The sequence below is a fragment of the Bubalus kerabau genome, chromosome 1 (assembly GCF_029407905.1).
Source record: "Bubalus kerabau isolate K-KA32 ecotype Philippines breed swamp buffalo chromosome 1, PCC_UOA_SB_1v2, whole genome shotgun sequence".
NCBI classification, from domain to species: domain Eukaryota; kingdom Metazoa; phylum Chordata; class Mammalia; order Artiodactyla; family Bovidae; genus Bubalus; species Bubalus kerabau.
The window spans coordinates 114,753,685-114,780,247 of NC_073624.1; the positions used below are offsets into that span (position 1 = coordinate 114,753,685).

General features: G+C 38.5%; 1 protein-coding gene across 4 annotated transcripts in view; it reads right to left on the bottom strand.

Moving 5' to 3' along the window:
- The window catches only part of NAV3 (neuron navigator 3), an 899,190-nt gene that overhangs the window by 151,499 nt on the left and 721,128 nt on the right, over window positions 1-26,563 (bottom strand). For all 4 annotated transcript variants that reach the window (XM_055587143.1, XM_055587148.1, XM_055587139.1 and 1 more), the window contains 3 exons: window positions 17,561-17,669; window positions 16,512-16,895; window positions 4,243-4,362 (listed from right to left, as the gene is read on the bottom strand). In XM_055587143.1, the coding sequence (XP_055443118.1) occupies window positions 4,243-4,362; window positions 16,512-16,895; window positions 17,561-17,669 (613 nt within the window). The remainder of the gene's footprint in view (window positions 1-4,242; window positions 4,363-16,511; window positions 16,896-17,560; window positions 17,670-26,563) is intronic.

Below are 26,563 nucleotides of genomic sequence, written 5' to 3' on the forward strand. Positions count from 1 at the left end.
GTCATTATACAAGGGCATTTTTCACTGATACACCTTCCAGAAGATATGAAAAAGTAATAAAACATTGTCGATTTTTTTTTTGCTTTTAAACTTTCTTATCAGTGAGTTATTGCAAGGCCTAACATTTACCAATGTACTAAAATGAACTAATCACAAATTATGTCATAATATTGTTTTTAAAACTTCAATAAAAATTAAACTTAAAAATCCAGAAAAAAAAAAAAGCTTGACAAAGGTAGCTGGGAAGCTACAAGTCAAGGAGTTAAAAGATTCAACTCCTTGCACTATTATATCCCCTAAATGAGGGATTAGTCAAAATGAGCATTTCTTAAAATATTATATGAGCAAATTATTATAGAGAAAAAGGTGGGGGAATCAGTGATGAGAAAAATTTAAGGAGCAATGAATTAAATAAAGTTAAGCAGGTTTTATTTCAAACTGAAAGACTCCTCAGTACCTTTAGTCATTCTTGTCTCTCCTATTTGGAATGGATATCGGAATTAAGAAAATTTTATGAAACAATAGAAGTTAACACAAGGACTTTCACAACTTTAATATGTAAGATGATGCACTTTAAAACGATATGCCTCTTGAATCACTTTCTGAATATATGCTTTAAAAGAGCTTGAGATTTATCTACAATAGCAGAGAAACTCCTATAGTAGGATTCTCACTATAACCATATTGCTGTTTAATATATAAAAGTGGACAAAGTTCTTTTGCGTTCCTCATATTATATAATTCTTTCAAAAAACTTTTACATAATTTTCAAGATCTGAATCCAACAGAGACAGATATAACACATCATTATCTAATTTAAAAAATGATGACTGCAGCCACGAAATTAAAATATGCTGGCTCCTTGGAAGAACATTTACTCCAGCCTTCTCCGGACCTCCTTCCCAGACACTCTAGCAGGGCCTTTGCCTCTACTCATGACCACACACTGACTGACACCCGATGGCCAGCGATAGTTTACACGTTCACCAAGACCATCCGTGGGACAACCAGGGCACCGGGCATAGAATCCAGCTATGCTGAGTGGCTGCAGTCCCTGCTAGTCAGGGCCTGACACTATGTGGTCCTTTGGAGCAGGGACTGGCAAACCATTTCATTGTTCCTCCCTTGAAAACCTCAGGAAAACCTTGAAAGAAAAGTTATGACAAACCTAAGTGAAGTGAAGTCGCTCAGTCGTGTCCGACTCTTTGCAATCCCATGGGCTGTAGCCTACCAGGCTTCTCTGTCCATGGGATTTTCCAGGCAATAGTCCTGGAGTGGATTGCCATTTCCTTCTCCATGACAAACCTAGACTGCATATTAAAAATCAGAGACATCACTTTGCCAACAAAGGTCCATATAGTTAAAGCTATGGTTTTTCCAATAGTCATGTTCAGATGTGAGAGTTGGACCATAAAGAAGACTAAGCACTAAAGAATCAATATTTTTGGACAGTGGTGTTGGAGAAGACTCTTGTGAGCCCCTTCAACAGCAAGGAGATCAAACCAGTCAATTCTAAAGGAAATCAACCCTGAATATTCGTTGGAAGGACTGATGCTGAAGCTGAAGCTCCAATACTTTGGCCACCTGATGCAAAGAGCCGACTCACTGGAAAAGACTCTGACACTGGGAAAGATTGAGGGCAAGAGGAGAAGGGGATGACAGAGGATCAGATAGCTGGATGGCATTACTGACTCAATGAACTTGAGTTTGGGCAAGCTCCAGGAGATGGGGAAGGACAGGAAAGCCTGGTGTGCTGCAGTTCATGGGGTCACAAAGAGTTGAACACAACTTAGTGACTGAACAACAACAACAATAGATTTGTGTCAAAAATACAATAACGATTCGTGCCATTGTTATTTTAATAGTCTCTTCCACTTGACAAAGCGTAGTTAATAAAGTAAATATTAACAAATGTCATTGTTTTATTTTTACATGTTTATGTTCAGTGTTTAGTTTTCATAGGCCTCGCCTCTACTGGTTAATTTTAAGATAGTGGTTCACTAGTTTTAGTGTATATGTGAATCACCTGATTAAAGCTTTGATTGCTGGACCCCAAGTCAGCAAGTCTCAAATGGAGCTGATAATCTGCATTTCTAAAAAGTTCCTAAGTCATGCTGATGCTGCAGATCCAGGTACCACACTTTAAGAATAATGACTTTTGCTGGTTCTAATTTATTAGATGGAGCCCTGCATCTTTCTGTTGGTCCGAGTTTTGTCAGCCATGCCCCAATCTGAAGCCTTAAGGGAGCAAAGAGAGCTGGTTATCTCATTTGTCTCCAAAATACTTTGCCTTTGTAATAATTCCCAGATTCTGGTATCATAAATCTCATTCCCAAAGACCAACAGAATTTTTTCCCTTCCTTTAATGCTTTCCACTGTCAGCTAACAATATGTAGGTCATTAGTTTCAAAATGTGGCCCTTTGGATTTCTTTCCCTCTAATCACTACTTCCTATTCCCCAACATAACTCATTCCCACTCTGATATAATATCCTTACAGTATATTCCCACTCTTACATAATATCCTTGCAGTATCTTGTCTCTTTCCCCAGCCTTGTTTGTTTCTTTAACTAACTGGACCCTATCGCTAGACTATATGAATGTATCGCTGTATTCATTCCTTTCTTCATTCACTCCAAAAGCGTTTATTAAAAGCTCAACATATCAAAAATGCGACAAAAATGTTTTGCACTCCCGTGCTTACACTGTTGTGAGGGAGATACAAAATAAATGTGTAAACAAATAATTAGGATTGATGTGTACGCTAAAGAAAATAATTTAAGATAATGGGAAAGAAAATGACTGGAAATGAAATGTACCTTAGCTACTCTAAAAACACTTTGTTAAGAAGGTAACATTTAAACTGAAAATGGCATTCTAGCCAGAGGAAGCATCAGTTTGGAAGCAGAAAGAGGACCATTGTGTTTGAAGTTAGAGTCGGTGAGGGAAAACAGTTGAAGAATAGTTCAGGTGGGGGTCAGAGTGAATAAAATGTTTTATAAGCCTGTTGTAAGCACATGCTTCACACAGACACCTTGTATACAGCCTGGGAGACTAGAACACACACAGGATGGTCTAGGCCAACAAGAATTAAAGCATCAGCAGCATCTCAGTGAGCAGGAACTGAAGACTATGATCAGGATGCACTGTCTAGCCTTAGGAGTTGGCTGTATTAAAATACACAATGAGTTATACACAGTTCTTATTTCAGAATGTGGACACATTAGGTCTTAACATTTTGTCTCCTTCATAAATAGTGAATTAAAGAACTACTCCAGGGATTGATATACAGTAGTTCTGCTGCTGCTGCTGCTGCTAAGTCACTTCAGTCGTGTCCAACTTTGTGCGACCCCATAGATGGCAGCCCACCAGGGTCTGCCGTCCCTGGGATTCTCCAGGCAAAAACGCTGGAGTGGGTTGCCATTTCCTTCTCCAGTGCATGAAAGTGAAAAGTGAAAGTGAAGTCGCTCAGTCGTGTCTGACTCCTAGCGACCCCATGGACTGCAGCCCACCAGGCTCCGCCATCCATGGGATTTTCCAGGCAAGAGTACTGGAGTGGGGTGCCTACAGTAGTTCTAGAAAGAGGCAATCTCTCCTTTCTTAAGAAATCAAACATTCTGAGTGAAGAGGGGGTAAAATCAGGTCAGAGTATGTCTTACAACAACATTTCACAAAGACAGTATTTTTAAAGAGCAGTGATTCTTATAATATTGGCAAAACAATTCCCATCAAAATAATAACTAGTATATGAAAACACACCAGCCTTTAAGCAATTTGAGATATGAAAGAGGTTAGCCTAAAGCAAAATTTAGTTGTATGCTTTGAAGAAACCCCTTAAGAAAAGCATCAAGCTCATCTTACAACATAATTAGAATTATGTTTTAATCTTTTATATCATTAGCCCCCAGGTAGAACTGAGAGTATCTGAATTGAAAGGAATTTACCATCCAGGGTTCTTTTCAGGGAAGGAGCAAACGTCTACATTTATAATTTTGCTTTTGTAGATATTAAAATTTGCCACCATGTAACCTGAAATTTATTAAATATTCTCATCAGCAACACAATTCCTTTAGTATATAGAATGAAAATTCTTATAAGCAAAAGCACCTTAGTTTTCAAAATGTTCAAAAATAATGATTATAGCAGGATAAAAACTCATTTGGTTTACACTGTAAATTCCTAGGATCTCACTTGCGAAACTGCTTTATGCACTCCTCACCATTGAGCACACTGATGGCATTACCTGTCTGCATCCACGGCCACGTCGTGAAGCCCTCTCTGAATGACGTCCCTGGATGCTGCTGTGTCTGGGGCTCGGTGCAGACTCCTCGTGTACAGGTTGAGCCCTCCATCTGTCATGTAGCTGAAAGTAAGAGCCTAATTAATCAACAGAGAATTGAATGACCGCATCCGTATAATTTAGCTTAATATTGTTCACAAATTTCAATATTGTAATTATGAAATATGCTTTATTATAGTTTTTCTATATAAATATCCTACTCACCAGGAAGTATTAGAAAATCTCTTGAAGTTTATTAGGAAATTAATCTTCCTTACTTCAACAAGCAACTAGCCTATTATAAAACTTTCCTTCTTTCTCTCCTTGTTATCAATATTTTGAACAGACTTAACAAAATAAAACCAAGATCATTTCATCTTATAAATACCATTTTGGAAGAACTGAAGGTCCCAGGAGTCATTTTAAAATTTGATTAATTTATTTGATAAATAAAATGTACACCACAATTGACCACTATTATAAAATAACTAAGATGTATTAAACATTTAAGATGTCACCAGGAACTGTTCTAAATGGTTTACTTGCAATAACATTATTATCCCCATGTCAGTGATAAAGAAAATAAGCACAACAAGTTTAAGGATTTACACCAACTCACTCAACCAAGTCACAGGAGTGTTGAGAATAAATCTGGAAAGTCAGCTTCAGAAACCATCATCTTAACCACCATGCACAGCTGTCTGAACCGAAGGACCACACTGCCGTTTCCTGTCTATAAGAACTACTTCTTTGCCATCACAGGACCACCGCCATCAACAGGGCTGGTAGACTTGTCATAGTCATGTTGCTTCCTTGGCGATCGGGGTTAGAACAGGTGTTAATCTCCTACCCCATATGGGGCTAATCAAATGTTTCTTTCTTGAAAAATGGGACTAAGACAGCTCATCAGTCTTTGTATGTGAAAAGTTTATGATAATGAAAACCCAGGAGCTGTGGATATTTCTCTTCATCAAATGCAAAGAGGCACAGAGAAAACTGATCAGCAAAATGGAAAGAATGACACAGGTGCACAAAAAGCACATTTTGGTCATGTGGTTTCAGCTTCACAACTTCTTGGGTTCTAGGAGGTATCCTTGCTTCCTTATTATCAGATCCTCAATTTGCTTAAACAAATTTGAGTTGATTCCACTGTTTAGAACAAAAAATTAATCATGATCATATTAAAGACTGCTCAAATAGTTAAAACTAGGATTATGAAATTTGCTAATCGCTCACATGATTAATAAATTCTGTCCATTTTAGTTGAAAGATCATAAACAAATTTCTTAAATTATATCTCAATTTCTGCCTATGAAAATGGGAAGAATAAAATTTACTGAAGATAGATTTTATATAATTGAAGGAAAAATACATAAAGCTCTTAAAATGAGAATCCTATAATAGCAACTTGTTAGTCACAAAGTCTCTCCCCCATGTTAAAAAGGAAATATATAAATTTTATACACAAACAACAAGTCATAGTGTATTATTCTTGTAAGGTACTCTACATGGTTAATTTTCTTGATAACCAAATAATTTAATCCCATCAAAACTAAAACAATGAAAAAGAGTATTTTGGTTCCAAAATGTACTGAAAACTGACATACTCTTTTAAACAGGGAATGTTTTAGACATGACAAGTTTTTTTGACAACTAATTCATGATTATGAGCATTAATTTCCTGTATTATAACAATGATACTAAATGAGACAAAGAGTAAAGGACATTTGTCCTTTGTACTTTTCAATTTTTCAGTTGCCATATTGGGGCTGTCAATGTTTTATTGTTTATTCTTACTTCCACATCATTCTCAACCAATTCTATTTTTAATTGTTTTTTTTTTAAGGTGAACTATATGGAATTCCTGATAAAGTAGAAGTGTTTAGAGATAAATAGCTTTCTCATTCACTCTCTTTTTAAAATTGTCTTAGTTTGGGGTCAATAAATATATATTGTTTGTTCAGCTGAAGTTGAAAGGCTTCCATACTGTAGGAAGAAACCGTGACAGCAGATCTCAGCACTTCATCCACAATGACAATGCATGTAAACCAGAAATAAGATGGATGATCACTTCTATTAGAAACATAACCTTTCAATTATTCAATGTTTACAGAAGAGTAAGTTCTATAGACAAAGGTTAAATGCTTTGAAAATTCAATTTCCAAAGGAAAAAAAAATGCTTGAAAATTTCAATGAATTAAGAAAAAAAGCTTTCTTTTTAAGAAGCACTTCAAAGGATACACATTTTGCATTGACCCTTGGATTTTCCAGGTAATATTAAATAGGTTTACATCAGGTATTAATTGTACCAAAAAAGTCATTCATGTCTAATTCCTCTGTTTACAGACACTGTTGCACTGGAATGCCGGAAGGGCATTTTCATAGTCGAACCATGAGTCTGCTATTTGACAATTATATATAGGGTAAAGCACAGGTAAAGCAAATTTCTGATTAAAATTTTTTGCTTGAAAATTCTTCCTTCTTTTCAGTCTTTCTAAAGGATTTAAATTTTTTTTAAAAAAATGAATTTCATAGTTCCCCTAGAAAAATTTGCTACAATCTGGGAACCATAAATGTTAGGAAATCATTTTGAAAGAAAATGTAAAATTTTTAAAAAGATCTCCTTATAATGTTATATGTAAACTTTTCAAACATAAGCTGAGCTTAACAGGTAATAGTCATAAGGAAGACTGGTATAAACAAAAAGTTGCAAAGGAAACTCGTGAAGGTTACTGATGAAAAGAAGAATCTCTAAAAATATGAAAGTCTTAAGACAACTTTAGCCATGTTGAAATTCTGTAAGCTCTAAGATGGTTCACATAAAAATCCAATGGTCTCCCAAAAGCATTTCTAATTCTTCTTCCATCCCACTGTTATCTCTTTTCTTCCTTCTGTTGCAGGAAAAACTTGGCTTACTTTGGCATATTTTCTTTAGGTGTGTGTTTTCCTAATATTTCCAGGCCATACTGCTCCACCCTGCACTAGAATAAGATATCAAACTGCTTCCTGAGCACAGATAATTTGTATTTCCCATTAGCACCTCAAATCCAGCATAAACTGCCCATATATTATCTTCACCACAAAGAGAAGTCTCTTTCTGTGTATGCTAATATAGTTACAGGAAAAACACTCCATTCACCTAGTCAACAATCTAGATAGATGATTTTCTACTTGTCACTCAGCAGCCTCAACTATTATAGGATAGTCTACTCAGACCTGTGAATCAGCATCACTGTGTTTCAATTATGTCTCAAAATCACTAAAAATAGGAAGAAGTATTCAAATCTTATTTTTGTATGTGATTCAATCTCATTTTCTCAAGCAACATAAATATGTACAACTTTATCTTCACAGCAAATCCATAATTTGCTAAGCATCATAGTTAAATATATCATATTTTTGCAAGAGTATAAAAGTACACATTAAATAATAAGTAAAAAATAATATCAGTTTTCATGTACCCATAACCTGCATTCAGAAAGAGAATATTTCCAATCTTCAGTGACCATACAGGCTTTTCCTAACCCTACATTTCCAAACCTCGCTTCCAGAGATATCTACTGGCCTGGATTTTGTATTAAGCATTCCTTTATTTGTCTTTATGATTTTACCACATGGACATATATTCCTAGAAATACATTGCTTAGCATCTCATGAATTTGAACTTTATATAAATTGAACCATATTATATATATTCTTCTGTGACTTGTTTCCTTCATTCAAAATTAAATTTTTGCAAATCATCTACCTTGATGTATATCATTGTGTTTTGCATGTTAGAGTTGTGTAGCTTCACTTTACAAAAGCACTACAGGGCTTCCCAGGTAGCACAGTGATTAAAGAATCCACCTGCAGTCCAGGAGACTCAGGAGACGTGGGTTCAGTCCCTGGGTTGACAAGATCCCCTGGGGTAGGAAATCACAGCCTACTCCAGTATTATTGCCTGCAAAATTCCACGGACAAAGGAACCCGGCAGGTTGCAGTCCATGGGGTCACAGAGTCGGACACAACTGAGTACACACACATGGTTTACTTATTGACTACTGCAGACTTTTGAGCTGTTTTTAGGGTTTTTTTGATGCTACAAAAAACTCTACCATGAACATTTATATAAACATAATTCCTTGTGCTCACAAGCAAGTGTTTGTCTAAAGTCTGTATCTAGAAAAGGAATCATTGGGTCATAATAGATACATATACATATTCAAACCTTACTAGTCAGTGCCCAAGAGTTTTGCAAATATTTTCAGAATAAACTTCTTATGAATAAGAAGTTGCTTATAAAGTAAACTTGCTTATGAGTAAGAATTTTCATGTTAGCTTTAATTTATAAATTCCAAATTATCAAGCAGGTTTATCATATTTTTACTTTGTTAAAGGCCATTTATGTTTTGCCTGTGAAATGTCTGTTCACGATTTTTGCTCATTTTGCTATTGGATTCTATGTTTTTTCTTTTCTCATTGATATTCATCCTTTATTAGTTGCACGTGTTGCATATGTTTATGGTTTATGTGGGGTTTTTATTTTGACATTTTTATCTTGCTTATTTTTATGTGAAATCAATTATTCGGAATAAAAAGAAACTTGATCTAGATACCTTTCTAACTTCACACAGTAACTGCATCTATTATTTTTGTGTAGTGTTTTAAAATGCGATAATTAGCTTTCTGAGATTTCTGGACTCTGTCCCCACCTCTCATTTTGATCTGGACCTTCTCTATTGTCACTTTATTGCCACATCCCATTCAGTTTGCTTCTCCTTCTGGAAGTTTCCCCTCAGAGTGGGGCCCTGTCTGGGAAGGAAGTTGTGGCTGGAGAGTTTAATGAACTCATGGGAACAAGAAAACTCCATTCCTTCCAGATAATGACCTTCAGCCCTGACTCTCCCTGCCTGGTCAAAACCCTGCCAGCTCCAGCTGCTGCCTTCAGACAGGGCCTGTGTGTATTCTAGTCAGCGTCGCTTGGCTCTTTTGGGGTTATTCTGTTCTCAGGTGATCAGATGTCCCACTACTACCCTCTGTTTCTTTGTACATGGATGATGGTATCAGTGGTAAAGAATCTGCCTGCCAGTGCAGGAGACACAGGAGATGTGGGTTCAGTCCCTGAGTTGGAAAGATCCCCTGCAGTAAGAAATGACTACCTGCTCCAGTGTTCTTGCCTGGAAGATTCCATGGACAGGGAAGCCTGGTGGGCTACAGTCCCTGGGGCAGCAAAAAGTTGGACTCAACTGAACACACAGGCAAGCTAGTATAATTCTGATTCTTTGGCTCTTGACTAATTGTCCCTTATTACTTATACCTGGGGTTTGAGATGATACCTTGTATCAGCTTTTTTAAGTAAACAATGATCATTTTTTATGGCTTAGCTATCTAGTTGTTTTGTCTGTTTTTTGTGGAGATTTGGAAAGATTCAAAAACCCATGTCCCTACCAATCTTCCTAGAACTGTTTTTACACTCAATATTTCATATCAGAAACTTAATATAACAATTAGATATTTTTTATGACATGAAAACACAGGGCATCTAAAATTTGTGTTCATGTTTAACTTCCAAGAACTCTAGTTTAGCATCTAGAACAGAGATGGCGAGCACAGATAATTTTAAGGGTCATCTCCTTGATCAAAGGTGCTAGCTAGGGAAAACTATACTAACAATGAATGATTGCTGTGAAGCTCTTTTATGTTTGTTTGTAAAAGAATAAACTTCTATGAGAGAAATGTGGACAAGGAGACATGTAGACAACAGGGTCAGTATGTCAAGATGATTAAGAGTTCAGACTGGAGGCAAATTGTTTTCAAGTTCAAATTCAGCAATGCATGCATCAAGTAAGTTTGTATTTTTTGGAATGTCAATGAGTTAACTTTCTGAGTTCTACCTAAAGCTACTAAATCTATCCATGCCTCAGATGTTTCATCTGTAAAATGGAGACAGTAATAATACACTTATGTCTTACCGTTATGGTGAGACATAAATTAGTTAATGAGTTAGGAAGCATTGCTGTTAATAAAGCTAGTGGATCTGATGGAATTCCAGTAGAACTATTCAAAACCCTTAAGGATGATGCCATCAAGGTGCTGCATTCAATATGTCAGCAAATCTGGAAGACCCAGCAGTGGCCACTGGAAAGACTGGAAAAGGTTAATCCTCATCCCAACTCCCAAGAAGGGTAGTACTAAAGAATGTGCTAACCATCAGACAAGTGCACTCATCTCCTATGCTAGTAAGGTCATGTTTAAAATCTTGCATGCTAGGCCTCAGCATTATGCGAACCAAGACCTATGGGGACCCAGGTCTCCCACATTGTAGACAGACACTTTACTGTCTGAGCCACCAGGAAAGTCAAAGGAAGAGGAAACAGAGATCAAATTGCCAACATCCGCTAGATCATAGAGAAAGGTAGGGAATTCCAGAAAAACATCTACCTTTGTTTCATAGACTATGCCAAAGCCTTTGACTGTGTGGATCATAATAAACTGTGGAAAGCTCTTAACAAGATGGAAATACCAGACCATTTTACCTGTCTCATGAGAAACACGTATGTGGGTCAGGAAGCAACACTTAGAAGCCTGTATGGAACAACTGATTGGTTCAAGATCGAGAAAAGAGTACGGCAGGGCTGCCTGCTGTCACCCTGTTTGTTTAGCTTATACACTGAGCACATCATGAGAAATGCCGGGCTGGATGAGCTAAAGCTGGAATCAAGATAGGCGGGAGAAACATCAGCAACCTCAGATATGTGGGCGATACCGCTCTAACAGCAGAAAATGAAGAGGAAATAAAGAGCCTCTTGATGAGGGTGAAGGTACAGAGTAAAAGAGCAGGCTTGAAACTAAATATTAAACAAACTAAGCTCACGGCATTGGGCCCCATTGCTGCTACTGCTAAGTCACTTCAGTCGTGTCCGACTCTGTGCGACCCCATAGACGGCAGCCCACCAGGCTCCCCCATCCCTGGGATTCTCCAGCCAAGAATGGGACCCATCATTTCGTGGCAAATAGAGGAAAAGTGGAAGTAGTGACAGATTTCCTCTTCTTGGGCTCTAAAATCACTGTGGACGGTGACTGCACCCATCAGTGGTCACCCACTGCACCCATCAGAAATCAGAAGATGTTTGCTTCTGGGCAGGAAAGCTACGACAAACCCAGACAGTGTGTTGAAAAGCGGAGATATTCCTCTGCCGACAAAGGTCTATACAGTCAACGCTAGTCTTCCCAGTAGTCATGTATGGTTGTGACAGCTGGACTGTAAAGAAGGCTGAGTGCCGAAGAGCTAGCAGAACACCAAAGAATTGATGCCTTCGTACTGTGGTGCTGGAGAAGACTCCTGAAAGTCCCTTCGACAGCAAGGAGATCAAACCAGTCAATGTTAAGAGAGATCAACCCTGAATATTCACTGGAAGGACTGATGTTGAAGCTCCAATATTTTGGTCATCTGATGCGAACAGCTGACTCATTGGAAAAGCCCCTGATGTTGGGAAAGACTGAGGGCAGAAGGAGAAGAAGGCATCAGAGAATGAGATGGCTGACGGTATCACCGATGCAACGCACATAAACTTGGGCAAACTTCGGGAGATGGTAAAGGACAGAGAGGCCTGGCATGCTACAGTCCATGGGATCGCGGAGTTGGACATGATTAGGTGACTGAACAACATCAAAATGAGTTAATATATGTAAAATGCATAGAGTATTCAGTTCAGTTCAGTTGCTCAGTTGTGTCCGAATCTTTGCGACCCCATGAATCGCAGCACGCCAGGCCTCCCTGTCCATCACCAACTCCCAGAGTTCACTCAGACTCATGTCCATCGAGTCGGTGATGCCATCCAGCCATCTCATCCTCTGTCGTCCCCTTCTCCTCCTGCCCCCAATCCCTCCCAGCATCAGAGTCTTTTCCAATGAGTCAACTCTTCGCATGAGGTGGCCAAAGTACTGGAGTTTCAGCTTTAGCATCATTCCTTCCAAAGAACACCCAGGACTGATCTCCTTCAGAATGGACTGGTTGGATCTCCTTGCAGTCCAAGGGACTCTCAAGAGTCTTCTCCAACACCACAGTTCAAAAGCATCAATTCTTTGGTGCAGTAAGTAAGTGCTATGTATATGCTGACTAGCATTACCAGCTATTTGTCCATTAGACTTTCTACATTCGCTAAAAATAATTATCATATCTTGAATATGAAGTAAAGCATTATGATTAGGAATAAGTAGTTTACCATGTACATCCTTTTAACCCAACTCAGGTAACCCTACTTTTTCCAACGTTATGCATGCTTCAGTCACTCACAAAGTTTACTACAAGAGAAATGAGGGAGGGTCAAAGGAGGAAATGGCAACCCCCTCCAGTGTTCTTACCTGAGAAACGCCATGGACAGAGGAGCCTGGTGGGCTATACAGTCCATGGGGTCACCAAGAGTCGGACACGATTCATGCCCGCACGCAGGGGAGAAGCAGTATTAAAGTATCCACCTCCCTTTTAAAAATGTCATTCTCCAGAATTAAATTACTTTGTGTTTGGGCCATTTAAAGTAGAATTTTAGGTTATATTCTTGGTCTAACTATTTATCACTGTGACACCTAGAGATAACTCCAGTTTCCACCCAGTTAAAATATGCAATTTCCCCTCCAATTTTCTAGAGTACTCCTTTTTTTTTTTTTTCCCTACATGGAGACTTTTTCAAAGATATTCATTATAAGTAAGAGGCCTTCCTCTGACTAATTCCTAATTACTGGCAGATTCACATCCCCAAGTGTTTAAAGTAATTTTGAGAAGAGAAAAAAAGAGATAAGCCTTACATGCTTCAAGAAATTTTGAATTCTCAGAATGCCGATTACTTAATTTTCTCAGTTCTACCTGAAGTTCATGAAAAAAAAAGAGAAAGTCCATTTCCATTTACTTCATGACATGACTTGCAGTTATATGAAGAGAAAATCCTAAATTAAACATCTTCATTCACTGCTATGCCTTTTGAGCCTTTTTCTGTCCATTTAATCACTAAAACATAGTTCTAAAAATTGGGAACAGACAGTTAACTTTGTGATTCAGTATTTCTTCATGAATTGTAGCACAGACATTTCTATGCCCTTTTTCTTAAGGAAAGTATCAGATTAACATTCCCCTGAGCATGTCTTCCTATCTCTTAGTTTCAGGCTGACACACTGGACCACACCCTTCCGACTTCGACAGGGGCATAGCACGCTCAGAGCTGAGCGGTGAGGACGCACAGCACACCCTGGGTGCCCCCACAACCCCAGCCGCCGCTGAACCGGGACCAGCGGCCCCGCCTCTGCCACGCTCATCACCCTCCACTCGGGGTCAGGACTCAGTCACGCGTCACATTCCCGTGTCTGCACTCCACCACGGGAAAGAGAGCGTGCATAAGGCCAAGCACACCGACATCATCAGAGGGAGCTTCCAAACAAGCTTTGGGTTGTTTTTACTTTGTTTTTTTTGTTTTTTTTTTTTTTTTCTTCATCTTCTACTTTAGTCACTGAATATGGGTGACTTGGGTGGTCAACACAGCACACGCAGACCACGAACGTGTACTTATACAGACTCATTTGTGGGACTGTTCAAGACCTCCTTTGAAAGACCAATAGTGAACAAAACCAGAGAACAGAAGTGAGAAACCGGTTTCCAGTGAGTCAGGAAACAAGCAAGAAGGAAAAGGGATATAACGGTATTTTTAAAATTTCTCATTAGAGAGTTCTGCAGAGACTAGTCAGCTCTTATCCAGGCAGCTTCCTCTTCCTTCTGGGCACTCAGCTGAACAATGGTCCCTGGCTGCACTGACGATCAGATGCGGCCACCTCAGTTCTGCATGAAGGAATGTGCGTAGAAGTCATACCCCCACTTCCAGGCCTCGTGCATAGGAAGCATTCTTACACCTCGGTTCTCTATCTGTCGTCTGCCTATTGAAATCAACCCCCAGGGTGACACTGGCTATCTGCCTGGGTAACAGCCATGTTATCTATCATCCTAGTCTGAAAGACTGTGTCTTATATACACATTCCCTGACTGATGACCAGAAACGCCAGGAAGGGTTTTATGTGAAGGAGAAATAAACTTCTTTGTGTTAAGTTGCTGAGATTTTGAAATTTCTCTGCTATAGAAGTTACCTAATATAGCTCCTGAGTATGGGTATGCTGGTAAAATATATTACTATAAGCAGAACTCAGTTTTTTAAAAAAAATGCCTTCAAAACCCACTTATCTAAGAATGTATACACACACTTACATATACATATACATATATTACTATTCATTCATTGAATAAATGAACACATAAAAATATAAAAAAAAAAACTAACATGTGAATAATACATGGGCTGGTACTGTGTCCATATGTTCACCACTAAATACACAGTTCCTAGAATGTTGCTTTACACATAGGAAGAACTCAACAAATTTTTCTAATAGGTACATACATAATTCATCTCATGATCTCTCTTCTCTATTATTTTCCCAGGATTCTTTCTTCATACCTCTCACAATTTCAACTATCTCCTATATGAGATCATACCCTATGATTATTGGGTTATTAATCATCAGGTTAATAATTTTACTGATAAAAATCTAACTGTGATGACAATGATAATTTACTGAACACGTACATTGTGAAAGACTTTGTGCTAAGGACAATCTGTGGGTTTTTCTTCATTCCTAACAATTTAATGAAGATTCTGCAATTTTGTCTTTATTACAGAGAGGAATTTGGATAAATTAAGCTCTCGAGGAGATCACAGACAGCACATGTTAGAAAGAGATTTAATTTAGACACTATGACTCCAGCGGCAACTCAACTGCCTCCCACCCTAATTAACAGTACCCTGTCTCCCTAATTCTAGCTCCTTACAAGCTCAAAGAAGGTGGCCACCAGGAGTGCACTGGTGGGTATCAGGATATCAAAGCAGAGCTATGAATCTGATCAAAAGCACTTTTGTACTTTTTAAGGTCTTGTCCCCATTCAAACAAGTTTTTCATGAATGAAGTCAGGAAAGGTTACTTGTATAAAGAATGTCTTCTGAGACTAGTCCTCTCAGAAGCATAAGGACAAAGAATAGGTCAAAACCCAGACTCACATGAAAAATATAGATAAAGTTAATTGGAAAGTTTTTCCTTGTATTACAGAGCCTGGGTTTTGAGGTCAGATGTATCTGAGTCCCAATGCCATTTTAGTCTTTCCTTAGCTTTAATACAATTGGGGCCAACTGTGATCAGTTTCCTTATCTGTAAAACAGATTTAAAAATACACACCACATAAGGGTTGTCAGTGGAGGGCTGGTTAAATGACAACGTCCTTAAAGAACTTAACAAGAGTGAAGTAGGTAATAAGTTTTCCAAGTGGCAACTACAGTCATTAATAGAAGTAGTTTTAATAGACTATTCTATTTCTGCCACTGGGGATCACCCTAAGATTGAACTAAATATTCCAAATTGCCAAAATACTTTTTGAGAGTTTTATATCACAATATTTTTTTTTTTTTTTGGAATGTAATAGGAAACAGAAGGAAAACAGGCTACGATGTCAACAAAAAAGAGAATAAACAGATGGAAACTTTCAAATGTAAAAGTTAGATCAGAGGTGCATAATTAAGAATGCTAGAAAATATGTGTTCCTCAGAGCAGTTACAGGCAGCTTTGACAAGCCCCCCAAAATTCAAGCAGTTCAGCAAAACTCCTCCTGTCTCCTTCCCATGTCCTTCACTACAAAATCTGTGATTTAAGAAGCATGTGAAAATCACTCTGAAAAACATATGGCACATGTGTTTCTCTGAATTAACAATAGAAAAAGTTAATGGATTATAATGAAAAGATTTTAGAGCAAATTTGGATATTTTACTGTTCATGAGTGATCAGAAAAGAAGGCTGAAATATCCCCAAATAATCTTAGATTTCTCACATTTTCTAACAACTTTATTAACTAACCTTATATACTCCCTTCCTGGAGGCTTACCAGGTAGATCAGTGGTACAGAATCTGCCTGGCAATGCAGGAGACACAGTTTCAGTCCCTCGGTTAGAAAGTTCCCCTGGAGAAGGGAATGTCAACCCACTCCAGTATTCTTGCCTGGGAAATCTCATGGACAGAGGAGCCTGGTGAGTTACAGTCCATGGAGTTGCAAGAGTCAGATAGGACTTAGCGACTATACAACAACAAATTCCCTTCCCATAGCTAATGCATCTTGGTAGACCACCCTCTTTACACAATTCTGTTGGAGCCCAGGGCCCAGGGCCACTTACCCACTGTTGATGTCATCAGTCCTGAGACTTTTCCCAAGGATATCACCATCACTCATATATCCACCAACGTCAACTTCAGCAGACATGTCCAGGTCACTGCTTGCTTTCTCACTCATGTCAATCTGTGACATGTTTCCCAGTCGAGAGACAGCAGCTCGACGGAGAGGCGTAGTGTACATGAACCTTGAGGGGTCCGTGTGGATGAATCTCCCAGTACCGCTGCGAGGGTAGCCGGCACCCAGGGACGGAGCGTCTCCAGCCTGAAGTCGAGGGCATGCCTGGCCCAACCTCCAGGTCATGGGGGTGGGTCGACCTGTCAAGTTGGTTATGGTCCTGCCGTTCACTTCCGTTGTTACAGTGCTGTCAAATGTCGTCTCCAGGGTGCTGTCAAATAAAAGAGAGACATCACTAGACACTGGCTCACCTGGGGCCACGGACCCAGAGTGCATGAGCACGGGAAGGCTTATAGTTGAGACTTATTTCTTGGAGCGATGTCTACTTTCATGGAAGTCAAATTATACATTCATTTTGAGATTTCTAAACACCTCTGTAGGTATCAAAATGTAGGAAAGGGCATTCACCACAGCTTTTTCTTTTTTGCTTTCCAAGAAAGGCCATCATTACATTTTAGGTAAAACAATGTTTCATATTCTCAACTAACCGTTAATTTAACTCACTGTAGCCTTCCTGGAACTTTTCTGGAAGTTAACGACAATTAGTTTGAAAGGCTCTCTAACATCCCTCCTCAGATGCATTTTAACTACAACATCTGCCATAGTTATTTAAGGCAGGCCTGAAAATCCATTTAGCAGTGATGGTGGTAGTTCAGTAGCTAATTCACTCTGAATGGGAAATTATGTGAAGAGATGGTTAGAAGTAAAAAACATCACTGGATAGGTGCTGAGAAGTCACCAGTTGGTTGTCACATAAAATTTAAGCAAGAAAAGAGTAAAGGGAAACTAAAATCCCTTCTTTATCATTATAAGAAGTTAGGCCCTTGCTGTAATTTCTTCTTTACTGGCCCCCAAACAGGCAGAACTGAAGAAGACCTGTGGCTTATCTGGGTCCCACGAAGACTAGACATCGTCTCTTCTAAATTCTGCCTCAAATCTGCTATGTTTTTAACTGTTCTCATTCTTCTTGTTTCAGGGTCTTCACCTAGGAAAGTAACACAATAATTTGTTATTCATGTCATTTATTGTGTATATGTATATATGAGTTCCTTTCATCAAAACTTAAAATAATAGGTAGAAAATTCCAAATAACTATATCATCTTAAATTATATTTTTTTTGTTCTACAAACAAAATGGAAATAGAAACAAATATAATGGTAAAAATAATAATTTCAAGTGGTGATAATATAATAATATTCCTTAGGTCTGAAACTCCAGTACTTTGGCCACCTCATGAGAAGAGTTGACTCATTGGAAAAGACTCTGATGCTGGGAGGGATTGGGGACAGGAGGGGATGGGGACGACAGAGAATGAGATGGCTGGATGGCATCACTGACTCGATGGACGTTGAGTCTGAGTGAATTCCGGGAGTTGGTGATGGACAGGGAGGCCTGGCGTGCTGCAGTTCATGGGGTCGCAAAGAGTCAGACACGACTAGCGACTGAACTGAACTGAACTGATGAGCTTAATCGTTGCAAAATGAGAGTCATCAGCTCCATGTTTCTGAGCTTAATTTAAAAATCTGCAACTAATTATTTCCATAATCTCCTGTTTCAAAGTGTGCTCAGAGTAGCTGAGATAACCTTATTATGTAGCAAGTATACATTTGGATTTAGGGGAATATGATGGAGGCCTTTTCTCATAGAAGCAATATCTTTTCAAGTCTTTCAACAGACTAATGAACAAAGATTCAGAACTTGATTTGTAATTATTCCTCCACTTTCTACAGGGAACCAGACCATGCACATGTGACACCAAGAGTTCGAACAAAGTCCTAAGCATCTAATCTAGGAACAAGTCTACACATAAAATAAACAGCTCTGCCAGGGTGACAAATGCTGGCTTTATACAACCTTAACATATCATTCGGGGGCAGAGGGGGCATTAAGCCAGTTTGTTTATGGCCATGCAATAAAGTCCAGGCCAGTAACCTTTTCAAGCTGGTGAATCTGGAAATAAGGAGAACCTAAAAAGGGAGGAGAGAAATCATAGTCTCCATTTTGTTCAATGTAGCTCAGGAGTATGTCCAATGATCAGGAATTTTAAATAAAAAGAAAGAAGGAATTAAAAAAAAAGAAAAAAGGTGAGAGGAAGGGGAATGAATGAATTAAGGAGACAGAAGGTATGGGGAGGAGAGGGAGGAAGAAGAAGACAAAGGAGGGAATGGCAGGGAAGGAGATGCAAAAGGGAAGGAGGGAAAAGAAAAAAACAAGAAGGAAAAGTGAAGGTAGAAAACAGTATTAAATTATTCTGTATTAAATTCCAGAATAAAGACTGTAACATAAACAAGCCAAATATCTACAATCTGTTTTAAGAATATAGGTAGATAGTCAACCTGTTTGCTTTTCTTCCATAATATTTATGCCATATTAAAAAAAATACAGAAAAATTGTACCCATATAACAATTATATGGACTTCCCTGGTGGCTCAGATAGTAAATTGTCTGTCTACAATGTGAGAGACCTGGGTTCTATCCCTGGGTTGGGAAGATTCCCTGGAGAAGGAAATGGCAACCCACTCCAGTACTCTTGCCTTGAAAATCCCATGGACGGAGGAGCTTGGTGCAGGCTACTGTCCATGGGGTCACAAAGAGTTGGGCATGAATGAGCGATTTCACTTTCTTTCTTTAACATCTATATAGCATTTAACACCTATAATAGAAACTTACCATTGGTGGGGACATCAAAGATTCTCTGGCCTTACCTCTCAGCCAATGAAGGAACAAATCTTTGTCTTACTAGTCAGGTGGCCATGTGTATCTATCTGAAACCTCTAAGATTGGAAAGACTTTCTCTTCTCCAGTAAGAGCTGATTCTTTCCAATATTAGACTAATTAGATCTAATTATAAACAACTCTGAGGATGAGTAATAATTTGTCTCCATTTAACTTCCACCCAGGGATCCCCATAACTCTGAAACCAACAGAACAACTTTACACTACTTTACCATGGTGGGCCCTCAAAAAGACAACTGCTAATTCCCTGTTCAGCCAAACATTACTACCTTGTTCGTTTTTCTTCATTCTGGGTGGTTGTCAAAGCAACCACCATTCTTCTGCCAGTCTGAAAATCTCTTCCTTTTAATTTACCAATTATTTGAACTGTTGACATATGATTAATAACTGTATTATTATTTTAAACTTAGAAAATATTGAAAAACTTCCCTAATTAACTATATGAAAGTTGCATGCATGTGTACACACACACACACTCACACACAGGAATGTTACTCAGTCATAAAAAGAATGAAATAATGCCATTTGTAGCAACAAGCATGAACTTAGAAATTATCATACTATGTGAAATAAATCATATAGAGAAAGACAAATATCATATGATACCACTTATATGTGGACTCTAAAAGAAATGATACAAATAACTTATTTACAAGACAGAAGCTGACATAGAAAGCAAACTGCTGTTGCTGCCGCTAAGTCACTTCAATCGTGTCCGACTCTGTGTGGCCCCATAGATGGCAGCCCACCAGGCTCCCCCGTCCCTGGGATTCTCCAGGCAAGAACACTGGAGTGGGTTGCCATTTCCTTCTCCAATGCATGAAAGTGAAAAGTGAAAGTGAAGTCACTCAGTCGTGTCTGACTCTTCGCGACCCCATGGACTGCAGCCTACCAGGCTCCTCCATCCATGGGATTTTCCAGGCAAGAGTACTGGAGTGGGGTGCCATAGAAAGCAAACTAATGGTTATCAAATGGGAAAGGTTGAAGGGGATAAATTAGGAATTTAGGAATTTGGGAGTAAAATATACACACTACTATATATATAAAGTAAACAAGGACCTACTGTATAGCACAGGGAATTTCACTCAATATTTAGTAATAACCTGTATGGGAAAAGAATCTGAAAAAACTATGTGAGTATGCATACATTATATATATATATATATATATATATATATATATAAACTGAATCACTTTGTTGTACACCTGAAAACAACACATTGTAAATCAACTCTACTTCAATAAAAAAAGAAATAAAAAAGTCACCCATGGTATCCTCATGCACATGGCATAAACTTTTCCAATCCTAATCCATGTGATTTCTAGCCTAGGAGATTAATATATGTTTAAATATCAGAACTGTATTTAACTTAGCCCTTAAGACTCTAATTACACCTTCTCCAGAAATTCTTCCTATTCTCCTCTTCATAAATACAACACAGCATACTTGAGAAATGGTTATAAAGAAGTCTATCTCTTATTTCCAAATAATCTGGCAGAACCCTGAAGGAAAAGGAAGGATTTATAAGAAAAATCTTAAAGGGTGACTACAGCCATGAAATTAAAAGACTCTTGCTCCTTGGAAGAAAAGTTATGACAAACCTAGACAGTGTATTAAAAAGCAGAGATATTACTTTGCCAAAAAAGGTCTATCTAGTCAAAGCTATGTTTTTTTCCAGTAGTCATGTATGGATGTCAGAGTTGGACCATAAAGAAGTCTGAGCACCGAAGAATTGATGCTTTAGAACTGTGTTTTAGAAGAATGTTGGAGAAGACTCTTGAGAGTCCCTTGGACTGCAAGAAGATCAAACCAGTCAATTCTTTTTTTTTTATTTATTTTTATTTATTTTATTTTTAAACCTGAAACACTGTATTAGTTTTGCCAAACATCAAAACGAATCCGCCACAGGTATACATGTGCTCCCCATCCTGAACCCTTCTTCCTCCTCCCTCCCCACACCATCCCTCTGGGTCATCCCAGTGCACCAGCCCCAAGCATCCAGTATTGTGCATTGAACCTGGACTGGCAACTTGTTTCATACATGATATTACACATGTTTCAATGCCATTCTCCCAAATCTTCCCACCCTCTCCCTCTCCAACAGTCCATAAGACTGTAATAATCCTGACTATTCACTGGAAGGACTGATGCTAAAGTTCAAATACTTTGGCCACCTGATGTGAAGAGCCAACTAATTAGAAGAGACCCTGATGCTGGGAAAGACTGAAGGCAAAAGGAGAAGAGGGTGTCAGAGGATGAGATGGTTAAATAGCATCATGACTCAATGTACAGGAGTTTGAGCAAACTCTGGGAAATAGTGGAGGACAGGGAAGCCTGGTGTGCTGCAGACCATGGGGTTGCAAAGAGTTGGACACGACTGAGTGATTGAACACAACAGAAAAAAATATCATTACAGTCATAGGAAAGGCAGAGGTAAAGAAGGGGTTTTACTAAAAGTGGCAGAAAAAAAAGTAATAGTGAAGGATGAGACCAAACTGGAGACACACTAAAGTTAATACTGATGTGGTGGCGTATCTAACACGTCACACAGTAGAGAAGCCAATGATTCTAAGTGGTGGTAAGAGATGAAGAGTCTTAAGAAAGTGTTTCAGAATGGGAGAAAATAATAGCAAATGAAGCAACTGACAAACAACTAATCTCAAAAATATACAAGCAACTCCTACAGCTCAATTCCAGAAAAATAAATGACCCAATCAAAAAATGGGCCAAAGAACTAAATAGACATTTCTCCAAAGAAGACATACAGATGGCTAACAAACACATGAAAAGATGCTCAACATCACTCATTATCAGAGAAATGCAAATCAAAACCACTATGAGGTACCATTTCACACCAGTCAGAATAGCTGCGATCCAAAAGTCTACAAGTAATAAATGCTGGGGAGGGTGTGGAGAAAAGGGAACCCTCTTACACTGTTGGTGGGAATGCAAACTAGTACAGCCACTATGGAGAACAGTGTGGAGATTCCTTAAAAAACTGGAAACAGAACTGCCTTATGATCCAGCAATCCCACTGCTGGGCATACACACTGAGGAAACCAGAAGGGAAAGAGACACGTGTACCCCAATGTTCATCGCAGCACTGTTTATAATAGCCAGGACATGGAAGCAACCTAGATGTCCATCAGCAGATGAATGGATAAGAAAGCAGTGGTACATATACACAATGGAGTATTACTCAGCCACTAAAAGAATACATTTGAATCAGTTCTAACGAGGTGGATGAAACTGGAGCCTATTATACAGAGTGAAGTAAGCCAGAAAGAAAAACACCAATACAGTATACTAATGCATATATATGGAATTTAGAAAGATGGTAACAATAACCCTGTATACGAGACAGCAAAAGAGACACTGACGTATAGAGCAGTCTTTTGGACTCTGTGGGAGAGGGAGAGGGAGAGGGTGGGATGATTTGGGAGATTGGCATTGAAACATGTATAATATCATATATGAAATGAGTCGCCAGTCCAGGTTCGATGCATGATACTGGATACTTGGGGCTGGTGCACTGGGATGACCCAGAGGGATGGTATGGGGAGGGAGGAGGGAGGAGAGTTCAGGATGGGGAACACGTGTATACCTGTGGCGGATTCATTCTGATATATGGCAAAACCAATACAATATTGTAAAGTTAAAAAATAAAATAAAATTAAAAAAAAAAGAAAGTGTTAAGATGACTTTTACTGGAGGGAGTAAAGAAAGAACAATATTGCCCTTGTACAAGTTTCCCAAAATATACCTTTATATGTACCCTGTCACCAAGCCCTTTCCCTCAGGGAGAACTTTCACATTGCAATCAAACTGCATTTCAATCACCTACCTGCCAATTTCTTAATATTAATAACACTGATATTTGAATTACTTTCAACATTTTTTACATAAACTTAAAGAACACTATATTTTCAGACATTCCATTTTTACTCAGCATTTTTTTTTAACACCTTTATCACATTTTAAGTTTCCTTCTTCCAATCCAGCAGGCATCTTAAGTGCTTGGGTTCTTCCCACTGAATCCATTGCTTGTTTACACAGCTTCCCTCATGTTTCAGAACCATCACCTCTCTCCCTCCTCTGGTTTTTCTCCTCAGACATCCACTCATGACACTGCACCACTCATAACCATCAGACAAATGGACATTTTCCTCCTAGCACTTACTGAGCAGAACATAATCACTGCCTCGTTCACATCAGGAAAGATAATAACCAAATCAAAATTTATTGCAGTAAATGTTCTCAATGACCCACAAAAGGCAAGATAAAGTTAAATGTACTTGCAAACCCCTTAAGGATGGCACAAGCTTGAAACAGCCTGTAAATTTGTATCCAAGTGATGTCTAGAGAAATAGTGGTGGGGAGAGAATGTGAACCTAAAAGGCAAAATATAAAAGCACAAATAATATGAAATATTTAGTAACAAAAGTTAGAAGAAAATGTATTTAGTGAGAAATGTATTTAGTCACAAAAATGTATTCCATTTCACTTTTATAACTTTAAATCTAGCTATTATTCCTGAAGGAAGCCTCTTAAGTGTCAGACAAAATAGTAAAGGCTTATACACACATTTTCCAGAAGGCCATATTCTGAAATTCACTTTGAGTTTTCAACATTAGTGTGAACTGTTTTCTCTTGGCTTGTAATATCTCTTCTCTGAGCAGGACACAGAATAACAGGCTTAGTTTGGTGCTTCTGAATCTTTACCTAATGGTAGACAGACCATTTAAACTGTGTGGTCCTGCTCTTATTTTTCAGGCTTTAATTACATGAATTGTACATGAACACTGCCAGTCCTGTTATCTTTTATGAGGAAAACAAATTATATATGAATGAACCTTCAGTTCAGTTCAGTTCAGTCGCTCAGTCGTGTCCGACTCTTTGCGACCCCATGAATTGCAGCACGCCAGGTCTCCCTGTCCATCACCAACTCCTGGAGTTCACTGAGACTCACGTCCATCGAGTCAGTGATGCCATCCAGCCATCTCATCCTCTGTTGTCCCCTTCTCCTCCTGCCCCCAATCCCTCCCAGCATCAGAGTCTTTTCCAATGAGTCAGCTCTTAATAACCTTATTCACAGAGAATTATATCTTCTACAATAGCCATACTACAAACATTATTTTTTAGAGTTTAGCTGTCTGATTTATTTGGAGAAATCACCTTGGTTTTGTGGATCACCCCCAACAGGGAGTTGGATACAACATTTTTCAACTCATCAGGGTAAACCAGACACATTAGGGGGCAAAAATAGCAAAATATAACTAGCAGTTTTACTAGTTATCTTTTAAATATTCTCCTATATAGTTATAACACAAACCCTAGTCTATCTGATTTATTAGAATATATAAGAATAAAGAATTGAACTCAGGGATCTCTGCCTAAAAACAAACTTGGAAGAGGCCATTTTGAGTCAGAAGCAGAACCCAGTTAAGCACCTGGCAGAAATCCTGAAATTCCTGTGTGCTATGGACTCGGATATATTTACCAACTTAAAATGCATCATTATTTAGGGAATTGCCTTGCAATGCTTCATTATCCTGATATGATTCTTCATATTAGAGCTGTTTGAATAAACTCTTCCTCTCACTTTCTCATCTGCATTTTTGAATACTGGCATCTGTTGGGGGAGAGAAAAGCCTTATAGAGAGCAATCCCATAAATACAATTAGCAGATACTCTGTTTAAGAACCATATACTACACAGACACCTATGGAGAGCTGACCCTCTGACAGTAATGCTCCAAGTTATTTATGCACAAGAAGGCATGTGTCATATACACACCCACCCACAGCCTGCTATAATTTAACAGAACAACCAACACACGCTGTCAGAAGACTTCACTCTGGTTGTATCTTTGAAAATACTTACATAAGAGGTACTCAGAGCAAGATAAATGCTACCACTTTCAAGGTATGATTTGAATCACATCACAAATGTGATTTGATTCTACCGTTTCAGAGGATCAAGAGAAGAAAAAGGAGTCTTAAGAATTAAGACTCCTTTTCTTGCCTTTTTACTGGATGCAGTTTTTTTTTTGTTTGTTTTGTTTGTTTGTTTTTATGAGAATCTTTCATCACAGAAATCACACAATGGTGAAGAAGTAAATCTTCAGTGTTTGATCATCTAGGGTATTGAGATTCAGAAATCACCATTCCTTCAACTGCAGAAACATTCTTCTTCTAAAGCTAAACTGACATGCAAAATGGAGCGATATTTGCCTCTGCTGTCTCTCTAAGCTTTCTTCTTCTAAAGCTGATTCACTGAGATTCCAGAAAATCTCATAAAACCTCTTGTAACAGGAAGGTCTACAAAGAGAATAAAAGCAAACCTATATTTGGCATCAGCTGAATGAATCAGAAACAAAGAGATCACTGGTCTGGTTTAATTCTTGTGATTATAAGAGGTTCTATATGAAGGCCTTTGTGGAAATAAACACACTGATATAAAAGAGGATGTGGTCAATGGTTAAACACTTATGAGTTTTTGAAGAAGGCACCCTATGATATAAATATGGTACAGTAGAGCACTGGATTTAAAGTATCTCACTTCACTTTCATATAGTTTACCTATTCAGGCAGGTAGCGAACTAAAGAGTTACTTCAGACTTATTCATACCTAGTTAATTCAAGATTATATCAGAACTTACTCCTAACAACAATGTCATCAAAAAGGCCTAGTTTGTAAAGCATCAGAATAGTTCACACTCATCTACATAGTGATTTGAATAGTTACAATGTACACACTCCTAAATATTTTTTGTCCAATGCTTTTTAAAAAGTAGTCAAGCTGTCAGAAGAGACCTCTGCATTTCTGGAAGTCTAACTAGAATTCATGGTGCTTGTCACTGAGGTACAAACAAAGCCATCTCTTCAGACACCAGGGAGGCAGCAGGAGAAAGTTGACTGCACAAAAAAATTGAGCCACGAGCTCCATCATTCTTCATTTCAAATCTGTGGTGAGGTCACCTTGAGAGAAGTTGAACAAATAGGCCCTACTGATGACTAAGTAAAAGCACATTTGGAGTTTTAAATTGCGAACACTTAATTATGGCTATCTAGACTCCGAGCCAATAATGCCCAGGGCAGGTGCTTGCTATTCACTTTCTCCATGTAGACTTTACAACTAT